This window comes from Cynoglossus semilaevis, chromosome 14 (genome assembly GCF_000523025.1).
Source record: "Cynoglossus semilaevis isolate Cse_v1.0 chromosome 14, Cse_v1.0, whole genome shotgun sequence".
In the NCBI taxonomy this organism is placed as follows: domain Eukaryota; kingdom Metazoa; phylum Chordata; class Actinopteri; order Pleuronectiformes; family Cynoglossidae; genus Cynoglossus; species Cynoglossus semilaevis.
This window is the reverse complement of record NC_024320.1, coordinates 21193081-21206966: the sequence shown is the minus strand read 5'-3', so window position 1 is coordinate 21206966 and position 13886 is coordinate 21193081. Positions and strand designations below refer to the sequence as shown.

The 13886-nt window shown below is 38.8% G+C and overlaps 4 protein-coding genes across 12 annotated transcripts in view; 2 read left to right on the top strand and 2 right to left on the bottom strand.

Annotated features, from left to right (window-relative positions):
- The window catches only part of nup188 (nucleoporin 188), a 12609-nt gene extending 8528 nt beyond the window's left edge, over positions 1 to 4081 (bottom strand). The window contains exons 1-16 of the mRNA XM_025062559.1: positions 4056 to 4081; positions 3570 to 3624; positions 3314 to 3387; positions 2939 to 3023; positions 2749 to 2829; positions 2598 to 2642; positions 2411 to 2503; positions 2209 to 2328; positions 1911 to 2122; positions 1602 to 1716; positions 1266 to 1466; positions 803 to 883; positions 608 to 679; positions 413 to 532; positions 200 to 326; positions 1 to 102 (exon numbers count right to left, since the gene is read on the bottom strand). The exon at positions 1 to 102 is cut by the window's left edge and continues 84 nt beyond it. Coding sequence (XP_024918327.1) covers positions 1 to 102; positions 200 to 326; positions 413 to 532; positions 608 to 679; positions 803 to 883; positions 1266 to 1466; positions 1602 to 1716; positions 1911 to 2122; positions 2209 to 2328; positions 2411 to 2503; positions 2598 to 2642; positions 2749 to 2829; positions 2939 to 3023; positions 3314 to 3387; positions 3570 to 3624; positions 4056 to 4081 — 1609 coding nt within the window. The remainder of the gene's footprint in view (positions 103 to 199; positions 327 to 412; positions 533 to 607; positions 680 to 802; positions 884 to 1265; positions 1467 to 1601; positions 1717 to 1910; positions 2123 to 2208; positions 2329 to 2410; positions 2504 to 2597; positions 2643 to 2748; positions 2830 to 2938; positions 3024 to 3313; positions 3388 to 3569; positions 3625 to 4055) is intronic.
- The window catches only part of dab2ipb (DAB2 interacting protein b), a 791247-nt gene that overhangs the window by 108067 nt on the left and 669294 nt on the right, over positions 1 to 13886 (top strand). The gene's annotated exons all lie outside the window — the stretch shown is intronic.
- On the top strand, positions 4578 to 8436 carry dolk (dolichol kinase). Its single transcript, XM_008325825.3, has 2 exons — positions 4578 to 4790; positions 5359 to 8436. Exon 2 carries the CDS (start codon positions 5492 to 5494, stop codon positions 7061 to 7063), a length of 1572 nt encoding a protein of 523 aa, XP_008324047.1. The 5' UTR covers positions 4578 to 4790; positions 5359 to 5491; the 3' UTR covers positions 7064 to 8436.
- phyhd1 (phytanoyl-CoA dioxygenase domain containing 1) lies at positions 8220 to 12859 on the bottom strand. 2 transcript variants are annotated; one of them, XM_025062582.1, is made up of 12 exons: positions 12816 to 12859; positions 12626 to 12684; positions 12097 to 12255; positions 11630 to 11705; positions 11483 to 11530; positions 11349 to 11404; positions 11203 to 11265; positions 10547 to 10568; positions 10323 to 10451; positions 10110 to 10226; positions 8996 to 9122; positions 8220 to 8860 (listed from the first exon to the last, which is right to left on the bottom strand). In XM_025062582.1, the coding sequence occupies exons 2-12, from the start codon at positions 12656 to 12658 to the stop codon at positions 8815 to 8817; spliced, it is 876 nt and encodes a 291-aa protein (XP_024918350.1). In that variant the 5' UTR covers positions 12659 to 12684; positions 12816 to 12859; the 3' UTR covers positions 8220 to 8814. The 2 variants fall into 2 exon arrangements, with proteins under 2 accessions (XP_024918350.1, XP_008324045.1); XM_008325823.3 differs by having other exon boundaries at positions 12626 to 12847.

Sequence of the window (13886 nt, the reverse complement as noted above, 5' to 3'; positions counted from 1 at the left end):
AGGAGCTGTAGGAGTGATCCCAGCGGATTATATAACCATCACTCCCAATCATCACCTGACCCAACACCCCCTGTGGCATCCAAAGGTTAGTCTGTCCAGACCCTGATGATAAAGAAAGTAACACAAAAAATATAGTGTTATCACATTGTATTAAAGATACAAGACTGGTGACATTTCTGACAGTTATCACAAAACTAACCAAGAGGGTAAAGAAGTTTGGGTGTTTGTCTTCTCCATAATGTCTCATCATCTTTTGAAATGATGTCATTTGGCTTATGTTTGTAAACTTGAGTATAAAAAGACATCTTATCTAAAAAGTTGTAAACCTGTAGGCAGACAAAATACACATGTAAAATATAACTTCAAGACAAATTAGACAAACTGTTTATATCAGTCCAGGAGCAAAATCTACCTTTTTGACAGTCAACTTGTTTGACACAAGTGCAGTAAGAAGCTGCAACAGTGGTCCAATCTTATGAGGGAACATTCCAGCTGCACTGTCCAGGATCATTCCTAGTCCCATGTTTGGCTTCTAGATGAAGACAAATGATCATTGTTTCATGTGATTCCTATATAAGTGCATATTCTGCTTTTTTTATTTCCTCACCATGTCCCAAAAGACCTCGGCCAGATTGGGGGCAGAGAGAACTTCACAGGCAGCATCAATCAGGTGTGTGTGCTGCATTATTATTCCAAAACAATTAAGTGTTGGTAAGATAATACTGTATTCATCCCACACTGGGGAAATTCAGTAAGTGCAGGTCAAATGTGACAAAAGAGCTGTGTCCTAGTGAAAACACACCTGTAAACTTTCTTCTTCAAAAGATGTCATCATGAATGAGAGGAGTCCGTAGATGCACATCTTGGCTGTACTTGCTGTACACTGGAAAGGCATAGAGAAACAGATTGGAATAATTTGAATATGATCAGTATTTAGAACAGTAGGATTAGGAAACAGTACATCTGTTAGTTTCTATTATCAGAATTAGGTATATTTACTTTATCATAAAAAATATCTTTATACATACAAAGACAAAAGGAAATGAACAATACTTTTACTTTAAATCCTTGCTTATAAAAAAAAGTCTATATATATTAATAATCATACTATCTTGACCCTTTGGTTAAAATCTTTCCTTTTACTTTTCACAAAACAACTTCATAGTATGCAGAAATTAAAGCTACAATAGTAGATGTTATCAGATACAGAAGACATTTACATTTCTTTTACCCTTTTACTGCATTTGTTGTTGAAGTTTTCTTACATTGTTCCCTGAGACTCCAAGGCTTTTCAGCATGGCCGAGAGGTATTTAAACACCTCAAGCTGCAGAGCAGTGTGACCTATCCTCCTGATGACCGGGCTGGACTCGTCTGGTCTCAGTGTGTGTCTCAGCAGTACCCAGGCCAGCAGCACCGGCCCGTGATGATTGATGTCACCAAAGGTCAGCAGCAGTTGACCCATCTCCTGGATGAGGAAATCCAAGTATAAATATATACATTCACACTAAACAAAAAAGCTGGAATGAATGGTTAACTCTTGTGACAGCCGCATAACACTGTTCTTCCCGTATAACTAATAATGGTATAAACTCAATCAAACCTTGACAATATCTGGAGCACTGGAGAACTGGTGCTGCTCTGTGCAGTCTTCCAGTGCACACTTGTGCAGGAAGTCAATATCCATACCCTCAACAAGGATGAGACAGCTCAAATATCTGGAAGCAGAAACATTCATAAATAATCCTCCCTGTCAGAAGTCTTTTCAAAGATTATTTGAAATCTAACACAAATGTTTGATTTTCTTTTTATAATATGTCTATCTCCAAATATTTTGAAGCAGAATTGATCATAAGGTGTAAACTAATACTCTCACCGAACATTTTATTAGGAACTTTGTCTTTGCCCTTACCCAATACGCTCAACCAATGCATCCATACTGTTGTCAACAAGGTGTCTGTTGGTCTGTCGCAAACCAAAGCCTTGCTCCTTGAACATCTTTGTGAAGCTGAGAAGGTCAGACGGGCTCATCTCAAAGTAGGCATAGTAAAGAAAGATGATCTCCAGAAGCAGAGATTGTTCTCTCAGACACTGCATGAACCAACGTGACACCTGTCTTTCTGTCTGAAAATGTAAGCAAACAAGATTTTAGAAAAAATTGTTAAAGACCACAAGTACATATTTACTGGAAGTAAGATGACAATAATCACCATGAGGTTCCCATGGGTTTCCCATGTTGGTGCTTCTGCTTTGAAGAGGTTTTCAAACTGTGTTTTGAAATTGTTTACCAGGTCTTTTTCAAGTTTATTGATACAGTCGCAGTACTCAGCCTAAAAAATTACAAACACAAGATATAAAATATATTTATTTAAATATATTTATTTTAAGAATATATTTTATGATATTTCTCACCCTGTAAGGATGTCGTTCATCTTGAAAGTATGTCAGCAAATGAAGGACACATCTGAGAAGACATGTTCGCTCCTCATAATAATAATCAGCAATCTACAAATAGATTAAAAAATAGGATTTTACCTTTCAATAATTAAGCCGTAGTCATTTCTTTTGCATGTCAACAGATACAGATCAGTGGACTCACCTTTAATAGCAATGACTGGCTTTGTCGTTCATCTTTGAAAACAACCTGTAAAAAGAGAAACACAATAGATAAAAATGGCAAATTTGTGAGTACAACAAACGATAACACGCTTAAGAATTCAGAAAAACAATAAGTGGCACTATATAAATACCTTTAACGAATCACGTGTTCCTCTGTAATCTTCTTGCAGGTAGCACTGTAAAAGCTGCACACTCTGCTGCTCATCAAGACCCTATAATATATTTAAAAATCACACATTTGTATGTAAAAAATCCCCCATCAAAAACATAATGAAAGAGCATATTTAAAATCCACTGTAAAAAGCTTTTTGGAACACTTACCAACAATTTACTGATCCTCAAACCAAAATCCTTTAGTGGCTGAGCAACATCTTTGTTGTCCTTCACTTTCCCAGCAGAAGATGAACTAGATATGATCATTAAAATTTTACTTAGGAATCAATTTAAAACGTTGTAATTGAATAATATTTACAATTATATAAATACCAAAAAGGACAAAAGCAGCAATTGCCTTTTTTGTTGTTTAAACATTTAGTGTTTTTAGTTCATCACTTGGTAAGAGATTAATATAAAAAATAAACAAAAAAGATACACAAGGTGAAAATTTAAATATTTTTAAAATTATTAATATTTTCCCAAAACCATTTAGCTTACTTGTATTAGAGCATCTATGGTTCTAAGTAACTGTAACTGTACCTGGGTAGCTTATAGTAGCTGAGTCCTTGATGGAGTCTGTCACAATGTCTGTCAAGTTCTGCCTCGATCTGCGCCTGTTGAACAATTTTTAATCATCATGGTGTCATTATCATTAAGAGTTACATTGATTAAGTGTGTATAACTGGTAACAAGAGAACTGATGCGACGACTCCCCAATGTTTAAATTTTCCACAATAACAGTGCTAACTGTGTATGAAGATAAAAGTACAAGACATCATGAAAAGGCCAATCTTACCGGTTCTCTTAAAGCAGATCTTCCGAGCAGTATAGTCCATAATTCCCTACAACTCCTATGAGACGAAAATGTATACATGACTGTCAGAAAAACGCAGACGCATTCTCTTTTGTAGCAACTAGCCAATGCCTACAAGTGCAAATAATGTCGAAATATTAAATAGGGAACATCATATTTGTAAAGTATGAATAGTTTTGTGTGAAAAAGTTATTTTGTCCACGGGCTGCTGTTGACATGTGGACGTTGGACGAACCCACAGACGTTGCAGCTTTAAAACCATTCAAACATGCGAGATTTAGCAATTGCTAAGCTAAGTCAGCGTGGTGCTGTCGTTTAAAAATACACATTGTCTCCAATAAAACTGACTATAAGTTTGACTAGATAAACACATGCGGCTCATGTAAATATTCATTTACAGGAATAGCAAGAATGAACAACTACTATAACTAAGGCTACATTAGTTTAACTTCGTTGCTATTTGCCTACCTAACGTTCATCTCTGATTCCGCCATCTTCGATTCTGCCTTGTGATTGGTTTACAGCACCGTGTCGTCATCTCATTCTTCTTCGTTGGGCAACTAGGACTTTGGTTTTGCAGCTTTAACGACATCGTCTGGGCAATATTGTTTAACAGGCCAGAACCACTCAGCATTTTCGAGAGTTGCCAAACTCATTTATATTGTACTCCAAACATTTGGGTTGCCAAATAAATGAAATAAAATGTTTTGTTATATGAAGACATGAGTTCTAAATTTGTATATGATTTATATGTTTTAAAACTCTCTTTAACTCTTTAACTGAAATTATTTGACCCTTTCTGTATAATACAGAGGTTTTCATGTATTCTGGCTGGTTCAACATCACATTTGCAGAGTTCTAGTTAAAATTGAATACGTAATAACTAATGAAATGAAACATTTTAGAAGCTTCTTGAGTCACAAAAGCTATGTTTAAAATATTGTTAAAAATACACTCCTTATTCTGTAAAATAAATCATATTACAGTATTTAAATGGGGGCTAATACTTTCTATTATCTATGTGTCTTAACATTGCCGTAGCCCATGCCTACCGACGTAATTTTACGCCGTATCACGTGACTCAGTTGTCAAATATGGCTCCGTCCTGCTGGTTGTGAGTGGATCGACAGCTGACAAAAGAAAACACATTCACCAGGATAATATCACAACATACGGTCGTGTAAATATCTCCTCTCCTCTCCGGTAGGTGTGCGCGTCTCCTTCTGAACATGTTTTGAAAACATTTTGGCTTCCGTGGCTGTAAACCCTCTCTTTGAACTTAGCTCTAATTTGACGTTAGCTCGAGTTCCAGTCTGCAGCATCCTTCAGCTGCACAGGGACGAGTTTCTCAGTCGCTCGCGGCCGTAATAGACAGTTTTGTTGTTGTTATAAGCCTCATATTTTTCAAAATGTTTGTTTCCCAGATTCGTCAAAGGTGATAGACTGCTATTAGCACAGCTGTTTCAGCCCAGCTGAATGTTAATGCTACCTCCACACAGAACAAAAGGTTGCAGCTGACGTAGAAAGAGCGTGTATTTCTTCGACTGAGTGTGAGATGTTAAAAACTAGGCTAATGTTCAGCGTGGACACAGTTCACGGCATAGAGTCGATAACAGCAGGTCCAAGGTTCACAGAGGATAATTTCAAGTCACATCATTTCAGCTGAATTGCTCTAACGCAGGTCCTGTTGTGTTCAACATTTAATGCTGACAGAACATTTTCACTTACGACCTGACCTAATGACTTCCCTTCTCCTTCTTAACATCCTTAGCCAGTGAAAAATGTCTGCCGAAAGATGAGGGGTGCCTGACAGAAGAACTGACAGCAGTAAGCGTCATTGTTGCTGACCATCTGTCCAGATCAACCCTCCTCCCACAGCAGTGTGAGCCGACCTCCCTGCAGCCATGCAGATCAACCCAGTGCTGGTGGAGTCCACTGTCATTTTGGCCGTAGTGCTGTGCGTCCACCTGGCTGTCTGGAACCAGCATTCTTGGTGCAGTGTCGCCCTTGTCATCCAGGCTTTCTATGTACAGTACAAATGGGACCGTCTGCTCAAGTCAGGCGCCGCTGTGTTCCAGTTTCGGCCAGCTGCAAACAGCGGCATCGTCCCGGCCTCCATGGTGATGCCTCTGCTGGGTCTGGCACTAAAGGAAAGGTGCTCTGCCTCAGGGAATGTCTACTTTGAGCGCTTTTCCATGGTTATCACCATCACAGGCATGATGCTGGCTCTGTTTCTCTCTCTCATTGCTCTTGGCATCACCAGACCTGTGCCAACAAACACCTGTGTGGTTGCAGGCATGGCTGCCAGTGTAATTCTCTACACGACAAAGCAGACACTGACGGTGTCCGAGGTTATCGAAGTCCTAGAAGTTCTTCTGATCTTCGTCTATCTCAGCCTGATTGTGCTATACCTGATGCCACGCTGCTTCACACCTGGGGAGGCGCTCCTCATCGTTGGTGGAATAAGCTTTGTCGTCAACCAACTCATCAAGCGCTCCCTGAATCTGGCAGAAGTCAGAGGCGATCCAGTGAACTATTTCCTGCCTGTGGTAGTGGTGGGCTCGCTGTTGCTGGGTGTTTTCTTCGCCCTGCTCTTCTGCTTCATGGAGTCAGAGACCTGGGTGTCATCGCTCTTCTTTCACATAATGACGGCAGTTCTAGGTCTGGGAGTCCTCCTGCCATGGCTTTCTCTTTTTATTGGTCGACACCCCATCATGTGGCTGCTGGACTTTGTGACGTTAAATGACAGAAGACTCAGTCTGTTGGGGTACTGGGTATTCCTTGCCGTTGTGGCCACCTGTGTTGTGCTACACCAGAACTACCAGCGGCAGTCAGGCTCCAAAAAGTATCAGGCCTCCACTGTTGTCAGGAAGTACTTTCATCTGATAGTAGTGGCCACATATGTTCCAGGGCTGCTCTATGACAGACAGCTACTTCATGTGGCCTCAGTTGGTTGTTTGGGAGTTTTCTTGGTTCTGGAGTACGTGCGTTACTTTCGTATCAGACCAGTGGGGCAGCTGCTCAGGCAGCTTCTCACTCTGTTCTTGGACGAGCGCGACTCTGGGCCTCTCATCCTGACTCATATCTACCTGCTGCTGGGTATGTCTCTGCCCATATGGCTGTTTCCTGGACCGTGCGCTCCTAAAGGGATACTCCCTGGTGCAGGGGGCCTGGTGCCCTACGCAGGTGTGCTGGCCGTGGGGGTCGGAGACACTGTCGCATCTGTGTTCGGCAGCACCATGGGAGAAATCCGTTGGCCAGGAACTAAGAAAACATTGGAGGGGACTGCAACGTCAGTGTTTGCCCAGATCATTGCTGTAGCCATGTTTCTTATATTCGACAGCAGCATCAATCTGAACTCCACCTACTCATGGATTGTTGGCTCCATCACCTTGGTGGCCATGCTGGAGGCCTACACCTCCCAAATAGACAACCTATTTCTGCCACTCTACCTCTTCATCCTGCTGCTGCTTTGAATGAACAAAAAAACCCCAAACAAACCTTTTACATTTTCTTGTGGGAGAGCAAGAGAAAAAAAAAGATCTGTGGAATTCAAATGAAAGAAGACCCTTTAAGAATCATGAACTATCTGAGTTTGTTGTGGAAACAATGTCAGCAGTGGTGTGTGTTTTTTTTTTCTCGACCCTGAAGTATTCAACAACTGAAACAGCCCTGTTTATGCAAGTGTAGATTTAGTTCAACAAATGGTAAACGTTCCAAACTACATATGCTGCTTAAAGGCACAAAATGGATCACGATAAAGGTTTTTTTTTTCTAAATCTTTACTTTTTCTTTTAAATTAAAAAATTAAACTAATTAAAATCATGCCTCTGTACTGCCTTTGAAGAACATAAATCAGCGATCTTGACTTCCCAATCAACATGTCGTTTTTCATAATATTTCCTTGTTTTGATGGTGCCCAATGGACCATGATGAGGGTTTATTTTTTTGCCTTAAAAAAGATACTGTACATTTCTATTGGACAATACATTTGAAGATGCTGAAAATGAAAGCATGGCAGCCATGATCCCAGTTTCAACTTTGTACTCCTGCATAACACTAATGTGAAATCCAGTACTGTTCCATGTTCCCAAATATAAAGGACTTTACTTTTGTTTGGTAATTTCACTTTGCTTCATACTTTTCTGGTTTGATGGGACCTCCTAACATCTTTCCTTGTTATACTGAGCCTCACACACCAACGTGGTTTTGACCCTGTAGATAAACACCACTCCTGTCTTTTTAGTCTTAATGGAATTTTCCACGGTGTCGTCAGGAGAAATCATCATTTCAAAACCAACCCAGTGTTTTCACATCACATGTCTTGTTTGTGTGTGAAGAACTTTGCTGTTGTTTATGTAGTGACAACTGTTTATTCGCATGTTACTTTTTTCATCCTCTTAACATTTTTAGACAATGTAAAAGCGCATGATAGGTGCATCTAAGAAGAAAAGATAAAGACAGATTTTTATTGCATTGGATTATTGTACATTTAGAATGTGAAATGAGTTGTTAATCAAAGAAATGGGAGTAAACATTAACACAAAGGTTTGGTTTTCAGCTCTGCTTGGAAATACTTTTTTAAATGCTCTACTACTTGAAGTGTGGTCTTAAAGTGTTAACATACCTCAATCCAGAGATTCACTTTTATTTGTTTGTTAAATTGCTGTAGGGATTCCTGTGATTTGAGAACGACCTTGGATAAAAAGAAAAATGCTGTTCTACGACCAGGCCCATGCAGAGACTGTACGTAGAGATGAAAATGTTATCTATCATTCATTAAGTCTGGAATTTTAAACAAATGGATATGTTCAATAAAACAAATCTTTTTGACTTTTGTGATTAGAAATATATATATATATTTTTTTTTAATTTTCTTATTTTTTAACCCTTATAAAGTCCTTCGGCTCTAGGTGACCACCGGGTGTGTGTGTGCATGTTCCTGTACTGCATGACTTGTGCCAACTTTTCCTCATATTCAGTAGTACTCATATTCTGGGACAAGATGAAAATCATTGCAAGGACAAACGGTGTGTACAAAAATGCGAGGGACTGCACAAGGGTTAAGTGTCACACTCACAAGTCTAGTTCTGCTACTTAGACCAACAAAGACATCTTGTAGAATAAAATGTCACAAGGAAGTGAAGCAGATTTGCTGTGGTTAAGACTGTTCATATACATTGGTCCCTGAACGGGAAACACAGGGTCTTATGACACATGAACGTCACTACACGTAGAGAGGCTGGAAAGGAAGCTCTTCAGTTGGTTGCAACCTTTAAAAAAACAGATATTGGAACATTACAGAATTGACTTGCTTTAATATTTTATTTCTATTTAAATATATCATTCATATATAGCTATGTATGTTTGTATGTAGAGAGAGAGAGAGAGCCCAACAACATGCTCACCAGTTCTGTGGGCTCCACTGTGTTTCCTGGGATTCCATGATATGGAAGGTGTAGACATGGCGAGAGTCACTTGATTCATTTTTATTACTACGATGCACCACCTCACCATGGATGAGGATGACGTCACCTGACGGGTGAAGTGAAAGAAATGTTCTTATTTTGTTAAAGAGGAAATTTGATTTCATTCATCTACAGCATACGTGTCAAACTCAAGGCCCGGGGGCCAAATGCGGCCCGCCAAGCCATTTTGTGTGGCCCGCAGGAGCTTGAAAAGCATTTAGTAAATCCATGATGCAGAGTTTCTTAACCTGATAAATTAAAAGTTATTATTTTATCATACAGAAATGAACAATATTAACATGCATTGAAGGATCATTAATTTTTCAAAATAAAATATCTTTTAGACTTTATTCTGTTTGTATAAGTGTCTGAATTACCTTTTATTTTTAAATATTGCCAGATTATCTTTAAATAAAGAAAATAAATGGATATGGTGAATTTCTTTGAATGAAGTAAATTAGTAAAAATTAAGCACATTTTTTTACTGTGACCGGGGGTTGGGGACCCCTGATCTATACAGTCTTCCATTTACAACCGGCCCTTCAAGGGGAACTGTATTGGTGATGTGGCCCACAGTGAAAATGAGTTCAACACCGCTGATCTACAGTATGTCAGGGATGTCAAACTCAAATTCACACCAAGGGCCAAAATTAAAAACTGAGAAGTCCAAACTTAATATTTATTAATATTTGTTTCATATGGAAACAAACTTTCCAGTTTGTTTTGCATAATCATTAAATCTTAAACATTAAAACATTAAATAAATTAAAGAACAACGAAAGCTTAATATTATAAACACGAGAAATTTAATTTGAAATAAAACACAACAGTTGTATTCGTTTCTTATTATGTCTCTTTATCTGTAGCCTTTTGAGTTCTTTTTTAATGTTAATATTTTTTTCACAGGCCAACAACCAAAAAAAAACAAAATGTATTTGCTATAACATAGTGCATACACCACTAATACTACAAATCCTGCCAGTGTATAGGGGCTATATACTGGCGGGTCAACTCTAGTACACATTTGATATGTTCAATATATCAAATGAGTTACCTTTTTTAACTGGGACTGGAACAAACTTCTCATCATCATAGGTCTTTTCTCTTCCAATGAAGTCTGTCATGTTGGCGTGTCCTTTCTGGGTGCGAACCATGCGCCGGGAGATACCACCTTTGTGAAGGAGATGAGACAAAACCTTGATTGAAAACAGGCCTGTTATGAACACAACAGTCAAACAAATGCACAAGATCCAAAGTAAGATCAGACCAGTTTGTGAGCCTGGGATAAACCACAGGCAGCCGTTGTTGACAGTGGCATCTTCCAGAGCGATCCAGAGCCCCATGACTCTGCCCAGGGGCTCCGTGTACAGGAAGGTGGCATCTTGATGAGGAGTCACTGAGGAGGTGATAGTAAGATGATTTAAATGGAAACAACCTACAAAACAGTCGGCACCACAGGCCAATAGATTTTATTTTTTTCTATTTTCTTACCTTCCCCACCTATTTCTGGTTGCTGACAAAGATAAAGAATAAAGAATACATTATACAAAATACTCAGTAACAATAATGAAATAAACTACAATGAACTAAAAACATGAGAGATTTGTTTTTTTGTTGATTTAATTATTCAATTTATAAGTTAGACACATACCAGCGCCATATAATTTGGTGAAATGTGGCAAACCTCAAAAGTTATTATAACATATTATCATAAAAAAAATCATTATAAAATGAATGTGGTCATCCTTGCTGCCCTAATCCAGTCCCAGCAGCCTTTAGTCCATCACAGAGCCACAGATAGAGACAAACAATCATTTACACACATTCAAATATGTGGTGAGTTTAAAGTGAACTATTACTGTGGGTGGACGACTTTAACCAGGGACTGAACCAGCATAGGTACTGTATATGCCGTATATATTCGAATATCCCTGATCTGTATAAAAGTACTTGAGAAACACCGGCATGATTTTTCTTCCAGAAGAAGAATTCTCTGTTGTCATTGTACAATTAAATTAAGGTACAACTACAGAGAAAGTAAATGTTCTAAAGAAAAGAATCAACTATAAGTTTTACAATGTACTGCAACAGAAACTTGGTCAGTATAAAGGGTGTACATCACTGGGGGTAACAATGTGTAATTTCACCTTAAAAATGTACATGCTCTGCAGTATGACAGGACTTTTTAGACCCAGCTTCTTGGCCACGCCCTGAGAGAACGACAGAACAGATGCAGGTGTTGGTTATTCTTTCACTCTTGTTGTGTTCATCATTTGTTCAACATTTTCCTCACCTGGACTTTGGATGAATGTGTGACCTTTTTGAAAAGTGGCTCGTGGGCATGCAGTGCTGCGGAGGAAACCAGCTCTGGTTAGAGACAACCTGAAACCTCAGGTGAACGGAAAAGTTGAAGGAAAATCATTTTACCATGACCAACTTTATTCAATGACCTCTGCTTTGGTACAATGAATTCCCCTGCGGAAAAAAAAAAACCAAAAAAGCTCACACACACAATGCCTTACACAGAAATGTAACAGTGGTTATCAGAGTTATGGTGATTGTTATGGGACTCACCTTTGTCATCGAAAACTCCTTCTTCAAAGAAAAACCTTATCTTATCTCCACTGGTTTGAAAATACTCCGTGTTTCCCTGTGGGTCAAATATTACGATGAGGACAATATCAGAGTACATGAACTTACGGAAAAAAAAAAACTCGCTCACACACAGATACACACACACACACATATATGTTTATATATGTGTGTGTATATATTAATTTATGGGTAAAGGGGATGCCTGTATTTATAAGTTCATGTACTCTGATATTGTCCTTATCTTAACACACACACATACAGTATATAAATATATACATATATATTCTAATGTATAAAAATCATTGTCTCACCTGCATCTTTAGGGACAGATGTGTGTGTAAGCATGTCATAGAAAAGCTGTTTAACGTTTGAGCATGTCATAGAAAAGCTGTTTAACTTTTGGCACGGTTCAAATATTCCTATCACATCATTTTTCATTAGGTCACCTGTGTTTTGAGCTGTTCATCATGATCAGTGGAGAAGGTGGTGCGGCAGTGCTTTGGGACTTCAGCCTCGTCCACAATCTCTGTCATTCTCTGCCTCAGTTCATCACACTCCAGAGAGGTCAGCAGCCCTTCCAGGACCACATACCCGTCCTCCATGAACTGGCATGACCACAGGGAAAGGTCAATTGGGTCATTCTAAATCTAATTTATCGTCAATTATTTATTTATTTTTGTCATTTACCCGAGTGAATAAATTGTACAATTTATGTCATCTAATCTAAAAAAAAAAAGTCATTTAAATTATTATTAATTTGAGATCTCCTATAAAACTTGCCTCTAGGTACAACTTTACTGTCTTCACAGCATCAGAACTGGTAAAGCTAACACGTTTACAAAACCACTTGTGGCTTCGTGTTACGTAATCATTGTGTAACGTGCACAAACATGTTCCCACGAAACTGCAGTAATGTATGGAGAGAAGAAAAGCCCATGCACAGAGTAGCCCTGCAGCTGCGTTATCATATCTTACCTTCTGCACATCTTGATCCGACATAAAGTCCATGGTGGCCAGCTCCAGCACTGATCCGCCTGCGGTAATAATACTGACCAGTGATTACGTGTCTTTTTCTCAGCAATTCGTTCAATATGAACGAATCTTTCAGATGACTCATAAGTAATTAGTCCTCTCAGTGAGCGATTCGTTCAATTTCATTCAGTACCTTCTCTCGCCACATGGCAGGCAGCTGCATAAGTTTAGTCAACAGGACCGGAAACAGAAATGATTAGTTCAAGACTCACTCAACTGTACGTCCGTCTTCAGGTCCTAGTTCTTTAGTCACGTGACAGGCTGTATGGCGAGCACTACAGTTCATTCACCAATGGTTCAAACGGATTTGGTTTAGTTTTATTTAACTTTACTCTTATTTAACTGTTGCTGTTTATACCCTGCCATAAAATAATAACAATAAAAATAATTCGAAAATGTGTACCCAATAAATGCAACTCTGTCTCAACATTTTAGGGAACTTATTGTTACTTTTTGTTTTAATTGTCTGAGTGTTTTACATTACCTTATCCGCTACCAGCTGTCACGTGACAGACAGCTCAGACTGAACGGGTCTTTTTCGTTCTCATTCATCTGTCACGTGATTGTTAATCAACAATGTCAGGGAGGATGCTGTGGTGCATATTTACTTAATTAGGTTTTCACATGGTTTGAATTGATTGTTTTGTGTAATATTATACTTTGTCAACAAATCATGTTGCCTGCAGTATTTAGTGTTTGTCAACCGCGGCCTTCTTCACAACGCCCACAAGAGGGCTACAGTGCTCGTGCTGTAAAAATGGACATAATGACAATTTAATGTTCGAGAGTAAAAGATCCGAATCAGTAAAAAGATTCGGTCTTCCCAACACTACTGACCACACGAAATTTAACTGAAGCCTGTGGATGCTGGAAGCCAGCGACACGTGACGTAGGCAAGCCAATTAACGTAGAACCGCACAGGGGGGAGTAAGAGGATTTTCGACATTGACCCATTCGTTTGTGTGGTTAGAGCCGTACTTGTCGAAGACAACCATAGGAATTCGCTGTCGTAGCTGTGACTTCCAGAATAAACTAAACTTCAATGTGTCTGTTCAGTATATTAGCATTAGCTGACCAACATTCTTCATCATTTTTTTTCTCTGCTCATTACACAACATATACTTTGGCTGACTACATTTTGTATATTAATTTATATCAATAACTTTACAGATCCTAAAATGTTTGTCTTTATAACTATTTTTTT

Coding starts and splice junctions, on each gene's coding strand:
- dolk (XM_008325825.3), top strand. CDS start 5,492: ATGCAGATCAACCCAGTGCTGGTGGAGTCCACTGTCATTTTGGCCGTA.
- phyhd1 (XM_025062582.1), bottom strand. CDS start 12,658: ATGGACTTTATGTCGGATCAAGATGTGCAGAAG. Junction 10,452..10,546: donor ACCAGAAATAGGTGGGGAAG/GTAAGAAAATAG, acceptor TCACCTCCTCAG/TGACTCCTCATCAAGATGCC. Junction 9,123..10,109: donor TCCAGTCCCAGTTAAAAAAG/GTAACTCATTTG, acceptor TTCACCCGTCAG/GTGACGTCATCCTCATCCAT.